This window comes from Plasmodium berghei, assembly GCF_900002375.2.
Source record: "Plasmodium berghei ANKA genome assembly, chromosome: 9".
Lineage (NCBI taxonomy): Eukaryota > Apicomplexa > Aconoidasida > Haemosporida > Plasmodiidae > Plasmodium > Plasmodium berghei.
The window spans coordinates 977716-1004355 of NC_036167.2; the positions used below are offsets into that span (position 1 = coordinate 977716).

The 26640-nt window shown below is 20.5% G+C and overlaps 6 protein-coding genes across 6 annotated transcripts, besides 1 other annotated feature; 4 read left to right on the plus strand and 2 right to left on the minus strand.

Moving 5' to 3' along the window:
- Positions 1-422: 422 nt before the first annotated feature.
- Positions 423-1431: a sequence feature.
- Positions 1432-3867: 2436 nt separating this feature from the next.
- PBANKA_0926500 (peptidase M16, putative) lies at positions 3868-8802 on the plus strand (the record flags this gene model as incomplete). Its single annotated transcript, XM_034564861.1, has 1 exon — positions 3868-8802. The coding sequence occupies one exon, from the start codon at positions 3868-3870 to the stop codon at positions 8800-8802; it is 4935 nt and encodes a 1644-aa protein (XP_034421615.1).
- A 255-nt stretch (positions 8803-9057) lies between these two features.
- On the minus strand, positions 9058-11379 carry PBANKA_0926600 (ABC transporter F family member 2, putative; the record flags this gene model as incomplete). Its single annotated transcript, XM_034564862.1, has 1 exon — positions 9058-11379. The coding sequence occupies one exon, from the start codon at positions 11377-11379 to the stop codon at positions 9058-9060; it is 2322 nt and encodes a 773-aa protein (XP_034421616.1).
- A 2473-nt stretch (positions 11380-13852) lies between these two features.
- PBANKA_0926700 (circumsporozoite-related antigen) lies at positions 13853-14578 on the plus strand (the record flags this gene model as incomplete). Its single annotated transcript, XM_034564863.1, has 2 exons — positions 13853-13964; positions 14190-14578. 2 exons carry the CDS (start codon positions 13853-13855, stop codon positions 14576-14578), a joined length of 501 nt encoding a protein of 166 aa, XP_034421617.1.
- Positions 14579-15402: 824 nt separating this feature from the next.
- Positions 15403-16980, plus strand: PBANKA_0926800 (conserved protein, unknown function; the record flags this gene model as incomplete). The annotated part of the gene is made up of 1 exon (XM_034564865.1): positions 15403-16980. The coding sequence occupies one exon, from the start codon at positions 15403-15405 to the stop codon at positions 16978-16980; it is 1578 nt and encodes a 525-aa protein (XP_034421618.1).
- A 277-nt stretch (positions 16981-17257) lies between these two features.
- On the minus strand, positions 17258-19007 carry PBANKA_0926900 (WD repeat-containing protein, putative; the record flags this gene model as incomplete). The annotated part of the gene is made up of 2 exons (XM_034564866.1): positions 17258-18741; positions 18848-19007. 2 exons carry the CDS (start codon positions 19005-19007, stop codon positions 17258-17260), a joined length of 1644 nt encoding a protein of 547 aa, XP_034421619.1.
- Positions 19008-21874: 2867 nt separating this feature from the next.
- On the plus strand, positions 21875-26290 carry PBANKA_0927000 (tyrosine kinase-like protein, putative; the record flags this gene model as incomplete). Its single annotated transcript, XM_034564867.1, has 2 exons — positions 21875-22982; positions 23136-26290. The coding sequence occupies 2 exons, from the start codon at positions 21875-21877 to the stop codon at positions 26288-26290; spliced, it is 4263 nt and encodes a 1420-aa protein (XP_034421620.1).
- Between the last annotated feature and the right edge of the window lie 350 nt (positions 26291-26640).

Consider the following 26640-nt stretch of genomic DNA (forward strand, 5'->3'; position numbering starts at 1 on the left):
ACATAATATGCATATAACTAAATTTTCTATGGTTCAACAATTGGGGCATTTTTTGAAAGTAAATCCAAAACATATGTTAATAATTATGTACATGTTAAAACCGTATCATATATTGTGTTAATTATGAAGAATCGAAAAGTAAAATTTCCGTATATGTAGTTTCATATAATTTATAGACAATTATATATATATTTATATGAGATTTTATGTTAAAGTATATGAATTGTTTGATCTTCAAAAATAACATAAAGTGTAAAAGACATTATTTGATTACAATTTATAATAAATAAGACAAATATATTGTGATAATTATATGTAAACTTTATAGCAAAAAACAATGATAAATATAAGAGTTATAAAAACTAAAAGATATATTAATAATTTAAAAATAATACTTTATTATATATATTATTAATTTAATTAAATAAATATATTATTAATAAAAATATTTAATATATATCATTAATTTAATTATATATATATTATTAATTTAATTATATTTATATTATTAAAAATAATACTTTATTATATATATTATTAATTTAATTAAATAAATATATTATTAATAAAAATATTTAATATATATCATTAATTTAATTATATATATTATTAATTTAATTATATATATTATTAATAAAAATATTTAATATATATCATTAATTTAATTATATATATATTATTAATTTAATTATATTTATATTATTAAAAATAATACTTTATTATATATATTATTAATTTAATTATGAATAAATATATTATAAATATATAATTATATATATTTTAATTTAATTATAAATAAATATTATAAAACATTATATTTATATTTTATTAAATTAATATATAAATATATTATATTAAAAATTATTAAATTATAAATGTATTAATTATATTTTATAAATATAAAATATATATTATTAATAATATAAAACGTTAAAAATAATATATAATTAATTTATTAATATATATATATTTTTAATTAAATAATAATTATATATAACAATTAATTATTTACTTTAATAATAAATTTATTATTATTTAATATTTAATTAATGTTATATATAATATATAATTAATATTATATGTAATAAAATTTAATTAATATATTTTATTAATAAATTGTTTTAATATAATAGAATTAATTTATTATTTATTATACTTATATAAATAAAATTATTAAATTATATATTTATAAATATTGTAATACATATTATTTTAATATATATGTAAAAATTAAAATAATACAATATTTAATAATATGATTTATTTATAGTATATTAATTAATAAATTAATTTTATTTTAAATTATTATAAAATAAATAATGTTATAATTAAATATTTATATTATTGTTTTTAGTTATATCATATTAATTTATTATATATATTAATATATAAATAATTATTTTTAATTTAATTTATTTAATAAAATTAATTATATAGACATTAAATAACAATTATTTTATTATTATAATATTGACAATTTAAATATATTTTTTAATTAAATTATTTAATATTTAAGAAATAAATAGTTTTGTATTATTACTTTATTTATTATTTTTTAAATATTAACATATATCAGTCTATAGAATATAGCAAATCATATAGCTTATAAATTTGTTAATGTTTCATTACAAATTATTTTTATTTGAAATTTTATAATAGTTCTTATATTGCCTTATAACTTAGTAACGTTAATTTGTTGAACTTTTGTTTCAATTATATGTTTTTTCAACGACTCTTATTATATTTCAGAAACATTGCATTGTATAATATTATAGAATCTACATATTAGTCATAGATACTTGATACCTCCGAACATATTTACGATAAATTCAAGATTTCCCATAAAATAAAATTCGTATTATTTCTTTCGATATTACTATATGCTTTAAATGTGTATACACACGCTTAACAATCTCATAAAACAAGACATTGTTTATTCGTTTAATCTATTATTTTAACTACAGAAAAAGTAACACACCATTCTTTTGTTCATTGAAAATATATTACAATTTTATTAAACAAAAAGTACATTATATATGAACTTAAAATAATATGCTATATAATTTAATAGGGAAAAATATGTAAATCGAAGCCATAAAAAAAAATATATATATTTTTAGTTAATGCCCACTTAGGAATCGTAAAAAAATCCATCACTTTCTGAATTCTATAAAGTTTATAATAAATAACTAATGATGTTAAATATAATTCCTAAATATGCACATTATGCAAAGAATTATAAAAAATAAAACAGTTTGTAATCCCATTTTTTAAAAAATAATAAATTATCCTCTTTACCTATTCCATAAAACACCACCTTATTACAATTTTATGTTTTAAATTTCAAATTATCTAAAGGTTCATTAAAATGCTCATGAATAAAACAACTTTATATTTTAATAAATTACATTAACCATGAAATATAATATACGACCATTTTACTAAATCATACATTTTTTTATTTTCAAATGGATTGTGTATATCCTTGTTCCTGGAATGCACAATTATGATTTGTGAATTTTACTATATTCAAGGGGACTTTAATGAAAATTGTATTTATATTTCTAAAAGTGCAGTGTTGTAATGTACATTATACAATATTAATAATACCATATATAAGCAAAAACGATATATATATAAAAGTCAAAAATAATAGCAAGGACAAATTCCGTTTAATTATTTCTTAGTTTAAAAATTCATCTTTTGTCACTTTTTCGGATAATCATATATTGATTATGTTTTTGAATGTCTATATATTATTCCTTGAAACGAACATTATATGTTTTCATTCATTGCAAAAAAATGAATTATATAATTATGTTGTAATACCTTTTTAACATCATTACAAACAATTATCTTAAATATTATGAATGTTTTTTTATTAATACGAACTTGTTCAATTATTGCTCTTCGAAATAACGCATATGAACTTTATATTATTTTGACACAATTTTCTTAAATTGTTGTGTCTCAATATTCCATCTAACATTGAATTAATCATTTATAAAGCATATGTATATGCTTTTTAGTTTATGTAATTTTAATACCTTTTAATACATAGTCACATATATTGTTTGAAAAATTATAACATTAAAAATGATTTCAAGGAAAAATGCAATTCAGGAAATTAAGTACAAAATAATGGAAATTAAAAAATATATAAGTTATATGAATAAAATAATTTAGGGAATTTTATATTTGGCTTTTTTTATGTATAATTTTTAATATTGCCAATAATTATAATAGTTATTATTATAGTTACACACATTTTTAAAATATATTAAATTTATGCTTATTATTTTTATAGACATTTACAATATGCATGTACAGTTCATAACAAATTTATATTATTTTATTAAAACAACCTAATAACAACGGTATGCCACCATGTGTGTAATATGAAATATATTTTTTTGTGGGAATACTCATAAAGAAATAGTTTTTTTTTTATAATTTAGTTATGTATCAAAAATGTAAAATTTTGGCTATTTTTTTTTTAACATTCAATTATTCATTAAAAATATTAAAAACGTATTAACGTTCATGTATTTTTTTGTCTATTATAATCTTAATAAAAATAAATAAACATTTTTCCATTTTTTGTTTTTGTCATTTTTATTTTCTGATTTTTGTAGATTTTATTACCTGTATAAGTTCTTTTGAAACTATTTCAATAAACAACAGGTACTTATTTTTTTACTTTTATATATACAACATATTTTAATTATGCCAATATTAATGTTATTTTTTGGATGTGTATATATGAATTTTGTTTATATCGTAAAAACTAACAATATAGACTGCATATTATTTTAAGACAAGTTGACAAATTTTCATGAGTGCAAATAAACAAATAGAAGAGTTAAAATGTATTTTAACATTTTTATTTTTCTCATAATTTTAATTTATGAAAATCAATCAAGTTGTCAAAATCCAATATATAACAGTAAAAAAAATTATGGATTAAGTAATGAACAATTTAGAGCAATACTATTTGGTCTTAACTATGATTTACCAAATAAAAATAATATAGACAGAGAAAATGTGGAAAATCATTCTTTATTTTTCCGTAACTTTGTCGATGATGATATCCAAATAAACAAACAAAATGAAAAAACACAATCACAAATTGAAATTATGAATAATGAAAAAATAAAAAGCTCTGATACTATACACGATAATAAAAATGTCAATAACTATTCTATAACCAGTGGGAATGAAAAAACAAACGATGGATTATTACAAAAGACATTGAGAAAAAATAAATTAAGTGAAAAGGATAATTCATATAATAATACCTCAACTAATATCAATAAAAATGAAAATTCTGTATTTAATGAACCTACGAATGCAAATGATTATATACGAACAAAAGAGGACAGTAATGATTTCAAACCAGAAACATTACAAAAAAATATTAATGTTAAAAATAATAAAGGGAATCCAAACCTATTAAAAGACAAAAAAACAAATATAAATGAAAATAAAACACAAGGAAATATTAATCAAAATACCCGAATAAATAAATCCGTAAATGATATGACAAACGAATTGGATAATCATATTGAAAATTTTGTTAAAGAGGGTAATGAAATGAATAACTCCAATGTTCAAGAAAAACATCAAGGTAAAGACTTATTACATAATAATGGAAACAATAAAGATACGCAAATGGATCATAATGATGAACCGCAAATTTTGTCAAATGGGAAAAAAAAAAAAAATACAAAATATATAAGTATGAATCCTAGAGCAATAAAACATAAAGAAGAAAATGTAAATTATTCACCAAAAAAAATTATATCAGGTCTTCCAAATTCAGGAAACGGTGTTTTGAAGGAAATACAACCAGTGAAATATAATGAAAATATAAATAAAAAATTAAATGATGCATCTAAAGGAAATGAAAATTTACAAAAGACAACCAACACTGATGAAAACATATTTTCTGAAAATATCACTTTAAAAAATATAACTAATGATACAAATTATTATAAATATTTTAAATTGAAAGAAAATGGGTTTAGAGGATTAGGAATAATAAATAAATATTCATCAAAAGGGTGTTTTTCAATATCAGTTGATTGTGGAAGATATAATGATTTAGATGACATTCCAGGGATTTCTAATTTATTACAACGAGCTATTTTTTATAAATCTAAAAAAAGGGATACGACGTTATTAAGTGAATTAGGAGTAAATTCATCAAAATACAATAGTCATATTAATGAATCTTTTACTAATTTCTATGCAAGTGGTAATTCTGAAGACATTTATTATTTATTAAATTTATTTGTCCAAAATTTATTTTATCCAATATTTAATGAAGAATCCATAGAAAACGAAGTTAATGAAATTAGTAATAAATATATTTCTATGGAAAATAATCCTGAAACTTGCATAAAAATTACTAGTCAATATCTTACACATTTTAAATATTCAAATTTTTTCATTTATGGGAATTACATTACCTTATGTGAAAATATTTTAAAAAAAAAAATAGATATAAAGAAAAAATTGTATGAATTTCATCGAAAATGTTATCAACCTAAAAATATGTCAATTAGTATACTATTAGGGAAAAGATCAAACTCATCAGATCATTACAACATTAATGATATTATGAATATGGTTGTTCAATTTTTTGGAAAAATCAAAAATTATAATTATGAAGAAAATGATATTAAAAAACAAAATAACATGAAGTTGGAAGAAAATTTATCTAATAGACAAGTGAACAATTATAACAATAGAATTTTCACATATAATGATGCGCAAATTAATTTAAATGAAGAAATAAATAATAAAAATGATATGTCTATTCCGTTTATAAATAAATTAAAGTATGCTCTTGATTTAAACCAAAAAAGTAAGTATATTGAAATTTTAAAAAAAGAGGGATGGGAAAATCAAATATTTTTATATTGGAGCTCTAAAATTAATATTTATATATATAAAAAAATTGAAGAATTTAAGGTCATGCGTTTTTTTCGTGAACTTTTTTCGAACTTCAGAAAGGATGGACTATATTATAAAATATCTGTGGAAAACGAATATGCATATGATTTTCAAATTATAAATATATGCAATAAATATTATTTGAATTATGGGATATTAATAAAATTGACAGAGAAAGGGAAAAGTAATATAGCTCATTTAATATATATATTCCAAACATTTATCAATGAAATAAGTAAATTATTTGATCATGATAGTTTAAATAAAGGTGTAAACAAATATATTTTGGATTATTATAGGGAAACTACTTTAACCACTAATATTAATTTTAGAAAAGATGGTATAAATATATGTCTAAATGATTTAATAAATTATTCTAACACATTACTTATTTACTTAGAAAATCCACTTGAATTTTTAACAAATAACAATTTAGTAGAAAATGTGAATAAAAATGGCTTTCGAAATGAGATAAAAATTACCAGCTTAATAGGTTCTCTTATCAGAAATGAAAATATGCATATTATAAATGTTGTAGATAAATTCACTATAACAAATCAAATAAGAATTCCAAATACTTCTATCGAGTATTCTATAGGAGATAACCCATATATTATTGATGAAGGAAAAATTACAAATAATATAAACTTTACATTTCCAGAATTTAAAATTTGTCCTTTTAGTAATTTTAAGAAAAATGCGATTTTAAATGAGAATTCATTCTTCTGTGTTTCCTACAATAGTAAAGAAAATTTTAATTATTCAAAATCTAATAAACAAACATTTGTATCAGATGACAACGAATATGTTAAATCAAGTATATTATATAATATACCTTGCTTGATTAAATCTTCTTATGGATATAATATATTTTTTAAAAAAGGCTTAACAGAGACTTCAAGAGTAAATGCAGATTTCATTTTTTTTTTCCCTTCCAAAAATTTTACCTTTTATGAAGCAATTTTTACTCGTATACACATCATAATACTGAAAAAAAAAATAAAGCAAATGTTGTCTGATTATACTAATTGCTCAGTAAATGTGAATATTAAGGACAATGTTGAATCGTATATATTACACGTAGATAGCAATAGCTATTATTTCGGGGATATGTTAAATAAAATAGAGGATCTTTTATCAATAAAAGAAGTTCCTACCAGCGATGAATTTAATTATGCTTATGATGAATTAAATTTATATGTAAAAAGAAAAGACAATGTTGTTGTAGGAGACTCTTTAAATATTATACATTCCTTATTTAATAAATATATCCCAACAAATAAAGAAATTTATGATATTCTAAATGCATATTTCTTTTATCCTTTATATAATTCGTATATAAAATATATAAATAATTTTTTTCACAAAAATTATATTAATATATTTATATATGGAAATTTGTCGATACCAAATGAAATAAATATTAAAAATGAAACAAACTATGGCATTAATACAGAATATAATAGTACTAATAGCGTTATTAATAATAATAATGGTGTGAATTATAATACTTATAGCTATATAAACAATACATATACAATGTATAATAAACATGCTTTAGGAAAAGGTGACAACATGCTAGAAGACAAAGAGGAAAATATACATGAAGAATACAAAGAAAATTCTATTGAAATACTTCAAAATGGAATAGGAATAAAATATATTATTGATTTATGTGAATCATTTATAAGAAACGTAACAAATAATGTTATAAGAAAAAGTGAATCTACGTACTATGCAACCAAATTAATTAATAATGAAGACATAGAAATAGATATACAAATTCCAGATAAAAATGTTGGTAACAGTTCAATAACAGTATCATATATTATTGAATCTGAAACAATATTAAGTGATATGTTAATTAATATTATTGTTGATTTAATTTCATCAGATTTTATTAAATTTGCCAAAATAAAGTATAACGATGGTTATACCGTTGATGTAAAAACATTATCCACAAAATATGGATTTGGAGGAATAATTTTTGTTATTCAAAGTTTTGATAATGATGTTGAAAAACTAGAAGAAGATATATGTGGATTTGTTAAACACTTAACATTTCAATTGATGAATATTGATATATATGATTTAGTAAAAAAGATGCAATATATGAAAAAACAATACATATTAAATAATACTATATTTACCTTTAATCAAGAATATTCAACTATACTTGATGAGATAATTAATGGAAATGAATGTTTTGATAAAAAATACAAAATTGTAAAAATATTTGATGAATTAATTAATTGTCCCAAAATAATTTTAAATAAAGCAAATTACATTTTACAAAATGCCAAGAAGTTGATTTTTAAGGAATATAAAACATCTAATGCACCAAATAACGTAAATGAACAAATGAATTATATCTATTCCAATAAAAGATGTAATTATTCTCATAATAAAAATGATATACTGTCTAATATAGAATTGTCAAATACCGTGAATTTCACTAAAGCAACCACATTAAATAACGGAGTTCCCAATTATAATGTATTTAGAATGAATAATATGCATAAAAATTGGAATTATATCATAAATGTATCAAATTTTCTTGAAATAAAAAGGAAAGGATTTGTTCAATATGTTATTGATTATTTTAAGAATCCTTATAAATTGAGTTTGAATCATAATAATTATTTAGATTATAAAAGTTGTGATGATGAAATGCATAAAGACAATTTTCATGTATTTCACAATTTTATAAATGATATAAATGAAATAAGAGAATATTTTCTTGCAAAATTTTCGAATGATCAAGAAAATAAAGAAAAGTGTTCGATAAATTATGAAGAAATAAAGAAACATTGCTATGAAGTAAATGCTAGGATGTATGGTTAAGAAAAGTATTTAAAAAAATTATAGTGTTTTTTTAGTTTGTATTAGATATATACAAAAAAAAATTGCAAAATTGAAATAAAATAAGTTTAATATAAGGATAAAAATAAAAACTTAAAATATATTTAATGGGGGAAACTATTTAACTATTTTTGTGCATTTTTTAATTATGCCCACGTTTTCATATGTATTTACACAAACATATATATTAAAAATAGAATTAATGGCTATAAATTTATATATGAAAGTTGTATATAATTAAATTTTATTTTCAAGTAACAATTTAGTATATTTTTCAAATTCATAATCAATTTTAACCACCTCCTTTGTAATATTGTTTATATGGTATATTTCATCAGCTACATGTTTGATCAAGTATGTATCGTGACTTATAAGAACAATACCACCTTTATACAAACTCAATGCTACAATTAGGGCTTGTACGGATTCAATATCAAGATGATTGGATGGTTCATCTAAAATCAATACATTTGGATTTTTATAAGCTAAAATAGCTAATGCTAATTTACTTTTTTGTCCCCCAGATAAAACATAAATGGGTTCATATAATATATTTGTTGGTATATTAAATTTATTAAAATATTTGATAGCTTCATCTTCTTTTATATTTTTGTGGGAATAATTATATTGTAATTGTTGAATTGAATTAAAAACAGGATTTAAATTATCAACATGATATTGAGAATAGTATCCTATATTTGCTTTATTACTAACATATAATTCTCCATCAAACACATCTATCAAATTTAAAATAATTTTAATTAATGTTGTTTTACCACTACCATTAACACCACATATTGCAATTCTAGAGTCCATATCTACTTCAAAGTTTGCATTTTTAAATAAAAATTCATGTTTGAATTGATAATCTCCAGCTATATTATTAGTCAGAGTATCCTTTTTAGTTTCATCAGGATTTGATAATTCTATCGGTTTTGCATTTGAATCTTCAAAATCGTCTGCTATTATAATACTTTCATTTTTTTTTATTTGTAAATTTTTAAACATTTCGTTTTTAAAAGAAACATCTCTTAACCTGATAAGCACACTCGATACGTAAAATGGTTCTAAAAAAGAAAACTTAAATGGCGTTTCATCTTTTTCTAAATTTACAACTGGTAGTTTATTTAAAAGTTTTATTCTGCTTTGAACCAATGTTGCTCTTTTAGAATTATATCTAAATCGATCTATAAATTTTTGGACATGCTTTTTCTTCAGTTCAATTGAATCATGCTCTCTTTGTTGTTGTAACAAATGTTCTACTCTTGTTTTTTCAAATTGATCATAATTTCCTGAGTAATATGTTAGTTGATTTTGATGAAAATGAATAATATCTGTACAAACTTCGTTTAAAAAATTTCTATCATGTGAAACTATAATACATGTTTTATTTAGCTTTTGAATATAATCTATCAAGAATTGTATGGTATATATATCTAAATGGTTTGTTGGTTCATCTAATAATATTATATCATTATTACTGAATAAAATACGACTTAAACATAATCTCATTCTCATTCCTCCGCTTAGAGAGTTTACTTTTTTTTTTTGAAGATTGGAGTCAAAGCCAAGACCACATAAAATTTTACTAGCCTCTTTTTCTGCTTCTAAATAATTAATACTATTTAATTTTTCATAAATATTTATTATTTTTTCATCTATATTATCCTTTAAATTATCACATTTTGTATCATTTGGATTTTTAGTATCACTCTGTTTTTTTGCTAATTCAAGTTCCTCAAGTTCTTTTAATAAATCATGTCGTACTTTATCAACCATTAAAACACATTCTAAAACCGTTACATCTTCAAGAAATAAATCTTGTTCAATACATGCTATACTAATATCTTCTTTGATATGTTCAATTTCATGCCTTGCTAATTTTGCTAATAATGTACTTTTCCCAATTCCATTTTTACCTATAAGCCCATATTTATTCATTACATTTATTTTTAATGTAGTATCGTTTAATAAGTTCCTTTGTCCGATACTTAAATTAAAGTTTTCAATTCTGATATCATTCATTTTTTCGATTTTCGTTTTACTTTTGTTAGAGTCACTACAATGTAATAAATTATGTACTCTTACAGGTGATGGAATTTTTATTTTATTTTTTACCCATTCTTTAAATAAACTTAACTGCTTTTCTTTTTGTTTTTGTTTCTCTTTATTAATTTTTATACTTTCACTTATTGGGATACTAGTATTATAATTAACTTGTTTTTCTTGGATTCCTAAAAATGGATCATAATAACCTATGACATCATTTTTTTCCCAATATTCCTTTAGATTAAGAGATTTTGTTAATTTTTCATTATTATTATCATTTTTATTTTCATTAGTTACTTTAATTACATCATTTACATGTTTTTTATAAATTTCTGCAATTACATTTTTTTTTAATTTTTTATCAGAAAATGGACAAATTATATCATAAAAATAATCTACACCATTTTCTACAATTTTTTTTTTTTCATCATTTATTCTTTCCTTTAAATAATTTTCTGTTTCTTCATCAAGTTCAATAATTTTAAACAAGTCTTCTAAAAGTTCTTTCATATTTCCCCATATATCCATGTGTGATTATAAATCCTTATATATATCGATTTTTGTGAGAATATTATTTCAATAATTATATTATTTTGGTATATTTATCATATATGTAACACAAATATAAAATCCTGATACAAAAGTGTGTTTGTTAACTGTATTGTTAAATTTTGTTTTCATGATAAAAAATACATAAACTTATACATTACCATTATTATATTATATTATATTCCCTCTTTTATTTAATATTGTAAAAAAAAAAGAGGAAAATAAAATATTAAATGTTTTAAGCTATGCGAAAGGTTAAAATATTTTCATTTAATGGCTATACACAAAAAAATATTTAATAACTTTTGCAATAATAGAAATGCATTATCCGTTATAATTTTTTAAATTATGTTATTTTATGAAAGGATTTTACATTAAAAAAACAATATAGCTATGCATTATATCTATAATTTTTACATATATTTTCAAAGTTTTAGAACAATTTTCCTATAAAATTATTTTTAAATGTTAAGATTTTTGAATATTTTTCATTACCAATACTTCAAAAATGTAGCACAAAACATTTAATATAAATAAAACGATTTTTTAATTTAATAATAAGCATTTTTTTCATAATTCATATATTGTACATAAGCCATTTTGCCATATATGTTTATAGTTTTTATAGCTAGTTTTAAATATAGTTATGCATAGGTTAATATATATTTTTTGTTTGACTTTTATTATATTTAGGATTTTACTACACACTTGGATATGCACTATACAACATACATTATTAATTTTTCTGAGTTAATTTTTATTTTGCTTTTTCTGAAAATTTATGTATTTTTTCTCACTATATTTATATTTTCATATATATTTTTTTTTAGCATAATTGAAAAATATAAAAGACATGTTTTATTCGAAAATATTGCAACACATTAAAAAATAATACCTTATAATATTTTATATGTTCTTATTTCATGTCCCATATATAGAATTATATATATTATTATAAAATTTTAATGGACATAATTTTTACTTATTAATAATACAATTGGAATAATACAGATATATACCTGATATTGCATATTATTACAAACCCGAGAATAAAATTAAATTATTCATAATTGTAATGGAAACAATAATAAACGTTTTAAAACTTCATTTGTGTGACAATGCTGTCAATAATATTTATTTTGGTACACATTTTTTATGTTATTTTTTGAACAGTTGAATACAAAACAGATTTAAAAGTTAGATGTGTATACATTTTTCTAATAACGATTATTTTGTTTTCAATATTTTTTTTTTATAAATATAATTTTTGCTCAACTATGTTTTATGAATATTAATTATTTTCTATAACCATCTTTTATAGTATACTTTGAAAAGGATGAAATAGTTAACAAATTAAAACTTAATAAAAAATGTTTATAAATGTGAAAAAAGATGTAAATATTTATGCTTTTTATTCAAAGAAAAAAGTCATTTTTAATTTCATTATTAAAATGAAATAATCCACATAAAAATAATTAATGATTTTTATTTTTATGTAGCTCCTCCTTTTCATGGCCTAATATAAAAATTAAGAATATAATAATATTGCTCGCTCTTTAGAATTTCACATATATAATAGCGAATATAAATATTGTTACGAAGCTAAGTAATAGTTATAATGGCCATATATGATTATATTGTCAATAGTTATATATATATTAGTACAATTTGAATGAAATAAATATATAATATGATTCGAACATGAAATAACAGCTAATATAATATATTGCCACTCTTCTGTAATACCTATGCATGCATCTATTGTTCTTTAATATATAAAAAAATGATTAGTGCATCAATAACAAATAACTCATAAGAAAAATACATTAAAATAATAGCCAGCTATATTTTTTTGTACGAAAAATGGCTAAATAACTTGAAAAAAATTGTTATATTTCAAAATGTTTATTCGTGGTTAGTTATATTAGCAAGAGCGTTTTATGTATACAAATGTGGGTTATAATAAATTCGAAAAAAATATATTATGAAAGCTTAGCCGTTTAACTCTTAATTTACAAACCGCTATAACCTAAAACCACAAGTATAAAATTATTACAAGATATAATTATATATGCGTAATCATAAATAATATATTATAGTGCACATATAGCACTATATTTTCTAAATTTTTATATTTTAATAGTTAGCGATATTTAAGATATTTATTTTATTGGATAAATTAATAACATATTATTATCTCTATATAGAAAAAATATAAAAAATATATTTAATAATTTTTTATAAATTTTTATTATTAATTTTGTATGAAAATAATATTTATATTTTTCTAGGATTTAAAATTTTATTAACATATTATTAATTCAATAACAATTAAAAATTTATTTTATTAATTCAAATATAATCCAATATAAACATATAATTTAAGATTTTCTTGAAAGTATATCTTTATTTTAATCTTAAACTTTTCTTGAAAATGAAAATCAATATAGCTTCAATTCTTTTTATTATATTTTCTCTTTGCCTTGTTAACAATGCTTATGGAAAAAATAAACATGGTAAAACTGGCTCCAAAAATGTTATTAAAAGTAAGTTGATTTAAAGTAATGTATACTAATTTAAATTTCCATATATGTATGTTTATACTTTTGAGTTACGCGTAATGCATAATACTAAACTCGTATAAAATATTTTAAAAAACAAAAAGGGAGGTGCTTATTATTATATGCTCACATTAATCTCTTCATTTATCCATTACATATATATAACCTACTAAATATATTTATGTATTTACTTTTTAATAATTTTTTTAGAACCAGCAGAACCAGTAATTGATGTACAAGAATTAATTAGTGACATGGTTAAGAAAGAAGAAGAAATTGTTAAATTGGCAAAAAATAAAAAATCTTTAAGAAAAGCAAACGTAGCCCTTGCCACAGCATTAAGTGTTGTATCAGCATTATTACTTGGAGGTGCTGGATTAGTTATGTACAATACTGAAAAGGGAAGACATCCATTCCAAATTGGCAAATCAGAAAGGGGAACATCTGAAGATTCTAAACCCACAAACTCTCCAGTCGATGATGAATCATCCTTGGGTTTTTCATCCGAAGGAATACAAAATTTTGCTTCTACGGCCAGAGAAGCTATGCTCAAAGATGATATAGCTACACCACTTAACATGCCAAATCTTCAACAATGAATTTGATTTTAGTATCATAAAAAGTTTCGACTCTAAATAAATTGAATTTCCGAATAATAATATAAATTTAAAAAAATTTCATTAGAATTATAAACATAATATAAAATGTTTTGAACGATTATATATTATGTTTTTTTCTTAGAAATATGCTATGAAAATAACTGAATTTATATTATAAGTTTTTTTTTTTTATACTATCCATGGCATAACACATGCCTTTGTTCTGCTTGTTATTTTTTTTTTTTTATTTCATGATCCATACTTATTGTAATTATATGCACATTTTTTTATTGTGCAATGTGTATGTAAGATGTAAACGTTAGCCTTACTAAGGTCATGCGATGAATTAAACTTTCTGTATATTAATGGAGTCAAAATATTATTTTTTTAAATTAATAAAATAAAAGCCAATTTTTTTTTTTAAATATTATGTCTCTAACTTTATGAAGATAAAAAAGGTTGTATTAATTCGAAAAAAGTAACATAAATATATATATTATTGTGTACATACATAATAATATGTATAAATTTGTGTTCCTTTTATAAGCTTCATATTTTTAATAAAAAAAATATGAACAATGTTAATGTTGAGGAATGAATATGTTTTTTTAAAAAGTGATGAAATTCAAAAAATTAAAAACCATAATTGGGGACATTAAAAAAAAATATACATAACTATGTTATGACCACAAACAATAAAAATAAATGAAATTTCAAATAATTGCGGATTCATATGTAGGGGTATTTACTCTTTTATATTTTTGTAGAAAATATGAAATAATAATTTTTGTTTTTTTTGTATCGAAAAAATAAATGTATGAAATATGTCGAATAACTCTTTATTATTGAAGGCCTTTATATTTGGATCACCATTTGGTATTTTATTATTCAATGAACTAAATAGAATTAAACATATTAAAGAAGATGAAAAATTAAACAAAAGTATATTTTTAAAAACATTTCATAAAAGTAACATAATAAAAAATGATGAACCAGTTAGCACAAATCGATATAAGCAGGATACAAATTTTAAGGAAAATGATGATGAAGCATTGAACTATTTTTATGGAAAATCATGGGGGTATACGACAGATTATGAGATAGATATAAGTTTAAATAGTGGTGATTTAATTTTTATAAAACATGATTTAGATAATGTAAATTTTTTTAAAAAAACGTTACTAAAAATTAATAGATATTTTCAAAATAATTATGATTATGATGAAATAGGAATAATCTTGAAAAAACATAACATTAGCTATGTGTATATACAAAATTTTTTAAACAAAAAAGAAAAATTTTTGAGATATTCTCACTTTTTACAAAAATATAAACCTTTTGTTGTTTCTTTAAGAAGGTTTATAAGTAATGATGAACAAATAAAAAAAAAATTACATGAAAATATATTAGAAAGCATAGACAAAAAAAAAGCAGACAAATATAATCATTCTATATTTTTAAATATATTATATAACATTTTTAAAAGGAAATCATATTATAAAAAATATATCCCTGAAAATTCATGTCTTTGTAATGATTATATTACTTGCAAACAAATTAATTCAAACATAGATACAAACAATTTGATTAATTTACTTCTTTTTAGATCCTTTAATTTGTTTTTTTATTTTACAATGTTCATAAAGAATGAAAGTTTAAAGATAGGTAAAACGAGTACTCTTTATATTAACCAAATTTACAATAAAAAAAATGACAATAATGATACGAATAAAAATGTATTTTTAAATGAAACACTAGCAAATAACAATAATAATATAAATGAAATAAATTCAGATTTTATAAAAAGTCAAAAAGAAGCTTTATCATTATATAAATTCCCATTAAACTCCTTGACAATGTTTAAATTTATTGAAAAGGATTATGAATTAATGAATAAAGAAAAAAGTTTTATTTACGAACAACCCAAAGAACAAACATTGAAAGAAATAAAACAATATATTTCTTTATTGATAGAAAATGAATATACCTTGATGGACTCTATTGGATATATGGAGAATGTGATAAAAAAAGGAGAAGGAAAAGTAAAGAATAAAAATAAATATATAAATAATATAAACGAATCTTGTACACATCATTTCTTTGTGAAAACAATAAGTTCATTTTTTGAAAAATTATATTTAAAATTAAAAAGGCGAGTTACTACAAGTTATCATGTTTACGAAATATATAAGAAAACAAATTTATTGCCTTCAGTGAATTATTATAATTTTCCTACATCATGTTTTTTATGTTTAAAAAATTTTTATAAACCTCTAAATACACAATGTTTAGTTAGCGATCAATTTAATATATCAAAATTATCAAATTTATTTCACGTAAGGCAAGAGGAAACTGAAAAACTGCAAAAGAAATTTTATCAGTTTAATAAAGTTCCTAAATAATAAAAATATTTTTTAAAGTACATTTTTGTATTTACACACATTTCATACTTTTATTTTACACAGAAATTTATAATTTTTTGTTAATATAATTTTATTGGTTGGTATATTTTTCAAAATTTTATATAATATATCCAAATATTCATAAACAAAATGAAAACCAAATGAAAAGATATGGAATGAAATTTATCACTTGTTTATATACAACAATACACACACACATATATATATATATGCATCCACATTTTGATATAGACATGTTTTATTATGTGTTTATGGATCAGATAAATGAATTCGGAATAGACAATAAACAGGGAATGCCATCATCTCCACCTATTATAATATTGCAAATTTCTACTTCATTTGGATTTATATTTTTGGAATTATATATATAAATACATTCTATACAATTAATTCCTCCTTTTTTACACCCTCCAAAACCCCATAATATATCATCGTTTGTTTTGTTATATTGATTATTGTTTTTTTCAATTACATGAAAATTATTATCTGTATTTAATTCATTACTTGCATTTAAAATTTGTTTTTCTTGTTTTGTTAATTCATTTTTTGAGCAATCAGAAAAATTTAATAGAAATAAATTTCCAAAAGCGGTTCCAACTAAAATTAAATGATTTCCAATATATTTTGCTGACAATATAGGTTCATTTATATATACCTTTTTTAAATAATTATTCAAACTAGAACATATTCCTTGAATTTCAAATTGATAACAATAACCATCAGCTGAACATGAAATAATATAAGTTTGATTTTTTAAATTATATGTTATAATACAATTAATACTGCCAGTGTGCATTTTTTTGCAACTAACATATTTATGGAAAATTCGAAAATCTCTAATTTTAATTACACCATCTCGTTGCCCTCCTGTTATTATTAAAGGAATTTTATCATTGTTTAAATTATTATTATAAAATAAATTATCTGAATTTATAATATTGACATTTTTTTCTTTCCATAATCTTTCTCTTTTTTGTTCGCTTTTATTAAATTTTTTTTTGTTATATTTATCTTCGATTTTTAGTGGATGTGATTCATTTTTATCTCCATCAAATGCTTCAGATTTATCAAACATTTCAGACTGATCAGACATTACACGGGCATTAATATCTTCACAGCCGTTCTTATATAAATAAAAATAGTTTAAAGCACCTACATTGCCAGTGTGTGTATTTGGAGCGTTTAGGATTTCTTGTGAAGTTTCTACATCAAAAACACATATAGTGCCATTTTTATCAGCAGATATAATTTTATTTTGCAACCACAAAAAGCTAGTTATTGGATATGAATGACTACCTTTATATATGGCTAGTTCACGAAATTTTTTTATATCAAAAATTTTTAATGTTTTATCATAACTACTAGTAATACATTTTTCGTTTTGTTTATTAAATTTCATATCACTAATTGTTGAATGATGTGCGCATATTTCTTTACATGTAATTGTATTGCTAGATGCTTTAAATTTTATTTCTTTAACTTTTTTTTCTTGTTTTATATATTCTGAACAATTCATAATTTTATTTACTTTTGGAGCTTTGCATGCATATGTGGTATTCCACAAACACAATTTTCCATCTAATCCACCTGAAAGGATTTCATTCCTTTTTGTAAAAAATACTTTATTTACCCAATCAAAATGACCGCATTTTTTATGATAAAGTTCTTTTTCCGTTAACAATTTTTTTAGGTTGTGTATTCGTATGGAATGGTCAGCACTTCCTGTGGCCATATAAGTTCCTATAATAAAAAATTTAAAAAAATATAAGCTTTGACAATTAAAAAAAAAAATAAATAAAGAGGTTATTTTGAAAAAAATTAAATAATACAACTTTTTATTTCTTACCGCTTTCATCTATGGAAAGAGAAAGAATTGTCTTATCATGTGCATATTCATAGAAAAAGGAAAAATCAGGTCCATTTTTAAAATTTTTGTTTTTTAAATTCGCTAAATTCAAGTTTATGTTATCAAAGCATGTATTAAATGTTTTTACATTAATATTCATTGAGGAGAAAATTTAATATTGTATAGATAACTTAGTAAAAAATAAGAGCTATTCCTAGGTAGGTAATTTTCTTGATTTATATTATATTTTTTATATGTTAAGATATAGCCATATACCGTGCATATATATATATATATATATACATACAATGCCCTTAGAATAAAATGTTAAAAAAATTTATTTAAACATTATGAATAATTGACTACAATTCACGTTGTTTATTTTAATTGGAAAAGGATATTTCTCACTAATTATTAGTATTTTTTACTTTTTTTATGTTGCCTTATCATTATAGCTAATTTAAGACAAAAATTAATTATTTTTAAACAAATTATTAGAATTAATTCTTATCAGTTGAAGATCAACTTAAAAATTTTAAGGATTATGTGTATGGATATTAATTAACATAAGCATTAAGCTGAACATGTATATATAAAATAATGTCTTTAAAAATATGATTAATTATATTTATTTGAATTTGAATTTATACATAAAAGACATAAGCTAAAGTTAATATAGGGAATACATTATTTTTACATACCCTTTTTGTAAAAAAAAAAAAAAAAGATAAACAAATTAGTTATATTGCACCACTTCTTTAACTACAAATATTAAATTTTCATGTACTATATAATATTGAAAAATTTATAATTTTTTTTGTATAAAAATACTTAAATTAGTTCTATATAGAGAAGGTTTTTTCAATATAGTAAAAATACAAATATATCTAGGTTTACATGCTACATAATTGGTCATTTATTAGTATATTATATATATTTTTTTATATATGCACACACACATATTTTATTAAAAATCATATTTTTTGCAACCTTATACACAAATGATGTATATTTCAATTAAATTTGTTCAATTAATATTTAAATGTAATATATACAAAAAATATAACAATTCCTTTAATCCAAAAATAAAATTTCCAAGAGTTATAAACACATTTTTATCATTAATTTTTTTTAAATACACAATTATGCGATATTTTTATGTATTTATATGTTCTTATGTATATATAATATATTCTTTATATATTTTGAAATCATAGTAGGGTTTTCTTTTAGATATAATGTGTGTATATATTTTTTCTTATTTCTTTTAAATAAGAACGAAAAGGTCCTTAATATTCACCATATAAATGAGACTCGAATAATATTTAAATATTTTCTTGTCTAGAGATATAAAACCTTGGGAATAATAAAAAAGGTTTATAAGGATTTTTTTTTCAAATGTATATACATTAAAAAAAAAAAAGTTTTTTAAAAGGGCACATTAAATATTCTTAATTTATTATTATAAAAAAAACATAATATATGCACATATTATTAGCATATTTATTCTTGTGAATATATCATATCAGTTTAATATTGTGTAAAAGTGTATATAAGTATAAACAAGTTATATTTTAGTCATATAATCATTCTTGATTATATATTTCATTGTTTTTTTTTTTCACCTTATAAATCGTATTAATATATCTTCGATTATTTTATTTTGATTATAATACATTATATGCATGTCCTTTGCGCCAAGTTTGTTCGATATTTTATCTTTTAATATTTTTGAATTATTTGAACATAATTTTTCATTCAAAAATTTTAAGATAAAATTATTTGTATTTTTTTTTTTGATGTACACATGTATGCATATATATACAAACGTGCTTTAAGTATCCAGACTTGTGTATTAATAAGCATACATGCACATAAATGTGCAAATGTATGCCTTTTGATTTAAAAAAACTCGTATTTTAATATGTATTATTATTTTTTTTTAAAGATGATTAAAAAATATAAGTATCAAACATCACCTTATTGGGCAGAAAAATGCATAATACAATTCTTCTTTAGGGTAATAAGTCAAGTAAAAAAAAAATCCAAAAATAAATCGCCTCAAAAAAAAGTTAAAAAGAACAATTGTTTGAGGAAATAGGAGTAATACAAATAAAGAAAAATTCTTATTAAAAAACAATAAAATAATAAATTATTACACAATTACTAGTTTAAAAAAACAATGAATGAAAATTGTTAAATTAGGAAAATGAACTTGGTTATTAACATATGTGAAAGTAATTGGCTTTTTAGAATTGGTGTTAAACCAAAAAAATAAAAAAAAGAAAAGAAATAAATATAAATAAAATAACATAAAATTAAATATAATATTGTATAATAATAATATCCCCCCCTTAAAAAGGAGGACATTTTCCTAATTCATATACATACATATATTCATAAGTTTTTTTTTTTTTTTACACATACTTTAAAGAATATATATTTGTGTTAATAACATATAAATATTTAGGATTATGATACATTTATAAATTGCTAATTAATGGGCTTTTTTAATTTATAATGAGAGAGATATACAAATGACTTGGTAATTAATAGACGTTCTTAAATTATAATAAGAACAAATCAAATGCATTTTTTAAGATATTACTTGTCCTGTTTACTAAATTTGAAACTTTATATATTTTTCTTGCGCAATACTACATTATGTATTCAATCATATATCTAGTATTAATTGTGTCCATAAGTTGTATACATTTTTATTCGTGCTAATCTTTGTACTTTTTCCAAGCTTCTATACCCCTCATTATTTTCATTATTATTTTGTTTTTGTTTTTGTTTTTTTATACACTTATAATATTTTATTTCATTTTAAAGATATTATATATAGTTTTTGGTAATTTTTCCTCTTATTTCTAAATACTAGGATACATTTCTACTATTACTAGTAATGTTCTTGTATTCGTTTATATTTTACTTTTATTTTTTTGTTTAAAAGTATTTATTTCACTGTATTTTTGACAATATTTTTTTCTTTCCAATTTTATTATCTTATCCGATTTTCCTAAAATGAACAATAAATATTATCCCATAAAAGAGACTAATGTTGAAAAGAGGGTAATAAATGTATTTAAAAAAAAACTCGAACAAAAAAAACAGGAATATTTGATGTTTAATTTACCAAAAGGTTATCAAAATAAAAAGCTAGAAAATGTGAATAACGGAACAAAAAATATTACCATGGCTAGCCATGATAACAATAAAGTCGGTAATATGATCGACAATATAAATGGAAATAATAATAATAAAAAAATTATATATATAGAAGCATGTGACACACACGATAAATATGTATTAAATATAGATGACGAAGAAAATAAAATAAACAACATAGATTTGCATACAGAATATAAATCTGATAGTCTTTACAAAAAGGGAATACTCAATACTGAAGAAAACTACAATGGATCAATTCATATACCTTTACAAATATTATCAAATAGATATGATTATAATGATGTAGTTCAAGCAACTAATAATTTTTCTGAAGAAAATAAAATAGCTAAAGGAGGAAATGGAATTGTATATAAAGGAATACTAAAAAACTGTATTAATGTAGCTATTAAAGTTTTAAAAAAAAATGAAAATAATGGATTTGAAAATGAACTAATAATTATGAGCAGATATAGACACAATAATATTTTATCATTATTAGGTTATGCTATGAATACAAATTATTTTTATTTAATTTATGAATACGTAAGTTTAGGAGATTTAAGAACACTTTTATTTAATCATTATTATTTTTATAATTCACAAAATAAAGAAAATATAGATTTTAATAATTTATCAAATATGAAATTAAATAATTATAATAATATTCCAAAGAATAAATATATCACTTCCTTAAATAATTATACAAACCTTAATTATTCAAAAACCTCAAATTTATCTGAAAATCAAACACCCCTTTTTCTATCTTTTAGTACCAGAATAAATATATTAGTTCAAATTATAAATGTACTTTGCTACTTACATACATCCTCTCCAATAGTATATCATAGAGATTTAAAATCGGCTAACATTTTGATTGATGAAAAATTTAATGCTAAATTAGGCGATTTTGGTCTATCTTTTATTTACATAAATAACAATAACATCTTCAATTTAACTGGTGGTAAGTAGAAATAGAAAAACCCTTGAAAGTTCGTTTTATATTTTCTAATACATATAAATATGTTTTTCCTTTAAAATTATTACACAAATTATTAATCCATTATAGTTCTTAAATCCACATTCTTATTGCATATTTCTCCATTTTTTTGTATAGGGACGCCTGGATATGCTGATCCATATTATATATCAACTCATGAAATAAATGAACAGACAGAAATATATTCCTTTGGAGCATTAATATTAGAAATGTTAGTATCTAAATCACCAGCTATACATGTAGGAAAAAATTATAGTTGTATTTATACTCGAAACGAAAAATGTCCAATACATTGTCATAGAGATAAAAATGATAACGACGATAACGTATTTGATTATTTAATTAATCATATAAATACAAATGATTATAAATCTATTTATTCAATTTTAGATTATAGTGTTAATTTTCCAGATTTTCTAGTTGAAAAATTAACAAAATTATCTTTTTTGTGCTTAAATCCAAATATAAAAAACCGACCTTCATCAAAATTAGTAAATTTAATATTGTTAGAAATACAAAAAGAATGTAATTTTTTTGTAAAAAAACAAGAATTTTATATGAAAAAAGTTAATAATGTAAATATGTATTTTGATGAATATGAAAGAGAATCATATAATAATTCGATTATTAATGATTGGAATGAAAAAGACGCAGAAAAAAAACAACAGAAAAAAAAAAATACAAATATTATTGACACTACAATACACAAAAATGAAAATAAAACAAATATAGATTATCAAAGAAAAATTAAAAATTATAATAATTATATTAAACAAATTAAAGAAATAAATTATAATAGTATAAATCAACTTTTTTTAAATTTTGTTAATTCATTATTTGGAAATAGCCGAATTTATAATTTAAATAAAAACATGTACAAATTTTTTTTTTCTGAAAATGTTCAGAAAATTAAAGACATACAAAAAATAGCTACTAATTATAGTGATATAGATAACACAACTATGTTTAATAACCCAAGTTCATATAATTATGTATACTTTAAATATAATACTGTTAATAATTTAACAAATATAAGGGATGTATATTTTGATAAGTTATACGGAGATATGTTTAATAAAAATTATATTTTTAATTCATTTTCATTTAATTTAATGAATTGCTATTTTCTTAAATTTGTTCATGATTGTCTAAAAAATAATACTCTGAATCATTCAAATAATAGTTTAATATTAAAAAATGAATTTAATAAAAATTTTGTTGCAAAGATTAGAAAAACTCATGGTAGTGGGAATTTACATAATAAACACGACGAAAATTTTTGTAATCTTAATTTTTTTGACAATTATGAGGAAAAAGACAAGCAATATATAAACAATAATATATCCTTGGGAAAAAAAATCGAGAAAAAAAAAATGCCCATGAAATGCTTTAGTAATAATATTTTAAATATAAAAGGAGAAATTAATGTAACGAAAAATAAATATAATAACAATATATATAATTATTTTATACCCCAAGATCAAAACAATATTTTTAAAACATCAAAAAAAAATAATGAAAATCTCTATATCCATCATAATGCTCATGAAAATATGACGCCTAATATATTATTCAATTTATCCCCTATCAAAAATGAGAATAATAGTGGTTCCTCTAGTTATGATCATAATTATCAAAGAAGGAACATTACTTCTTCTAGAAAATCCAGTAACGCTTTGAATATAAAAAATGACTCTCAAAATATTAATGGATGTACTAACAGTTGTAACAATGAAGGACATATGAATAAAACCCCAATTATTAATAAATATGATACAAGCTATGAAAATCGAAATAAATATATATATTCTGATCATAAAAATAATAATTCAAACCTATTTTTTAATAATAATAATTTAGATAATGGGGAAAATGTAAATAAAAAAGAAAAAACTGAGAGTAGTAATAATATCAGCAATAACATTCCATGTATTAACAATTATGAACATTCAACATGCTTATATAATATTCGTCAAATCCAAGAAGAAAAATATATGTCAAAAAAACTAACATCAAATAAATGGCCTTTGAAAAGAAATTGCAGAGATAATACTCCTAAAATGGTTTTTAATATACAAGGAAATAATGAGAGCTTAAAAGATACATGTATAAGTAATAAAAAAAAAATAATGAGAATAGATTTGGCTTCTAATAATGAAAAAATGACAGTAACACACAAGTATAACACACCAACAAAGAAAAGAGAAAACAATAATACAAAATATACTAATCTTATAAAATTCGGAAATGAAAATAATAATATTCTTAGCGAGAGTAATGGGTATAATAGTTATAATTATAATCCAGAAAAAGAAAGTTTATTCTTTTCAAAAAATCATAATATTTTTAAAAAAGAAAGTGGTAATGGTTTGCCTGAAAAAACGCCATCACCGCTAATGGTGGATATAAGACATAATAATATTGTATATGTGTCAAATTTATTAAATTATATTAACTTTGAAAAAAATCGATATACTTTTGATTCCAATACATTTTCATGGTTTAACAGCCATATATTTGAAATGATAATTGATGAAAATAAAGTTATTTCAGATGTAACTTTTTTAGATATTTTATACGAATTTAATGTTTTTGATTTTAAAAAATTAAATATACCTATTTATGAAGATGAAAATAAATATCTTTTAAGAGGAAAATGGTCTAACCATGAAAATGATTTAGAAAATAATTTAACTTCTGTTAATTTACAAAAAAATTTTTTTTTTGAAATAGCAGTACATCATGATAATCTAAAAAATGCACACACAATTTTTTTATTAAAATCTAATCAATCAAAAGAATGCATAAATAATGAAAATGATGTTAAAAAAAAAATATGGATTTCAGATTATATTGGTAGAAGAAATAATTTTGTTGAAAAAATACTAAAAAAATCTATTTCAAATATTTTATATGAGTGTATAAGTAGAAAACATTGCTTATTTTTACTAGAAGTGCAAATGAAAACTTTAAATAAACCAACATGTTATGATAATAAAGTTATGGAAAATTTTTCCTATTATTACTTTGAATATAATATCAAAGTTGTGTGCAATAGTGAAAATTGTATATTTTCAAATAATTATATACTTTATAAAAATAATACATATTCTTATAGTTTACCTAACAATATATTATCATTACTTGTATTTTCTGAAGACAAAGTTATGAAAAAAATATGCCACTACAAAAATTCATTAACCACAACGCAAAGGATTCATTTCCCTTTGTACCCATTTTTTGTAAACATTAATTTTTACAACGAAAAGTAAATATCATAAAATGGTTTGCTTATTCGTTTATTATTGACCTAACAAATTTACTCGAAAAACTATGTATGAATTAATCCGAGAACTTTTCATATTTTCCAAAATCACCAACATATACAATTTCCTATATGTATATAATATTGAAAAAATTACTATATAAGAAGTATAAACAAAATATATAAATGTGATGATCACATCCCCTATTTTGAATAATTAATATATTTATTAATATATGTGTGCGTCGCAATGACGGCAAATATGCTATATAGCATATACATATATATAATATCTACGTATAGTATTTTCCCGTATTTTAGTTGTTATAATATATATTTTTTTCTTTTTTGTTAGTG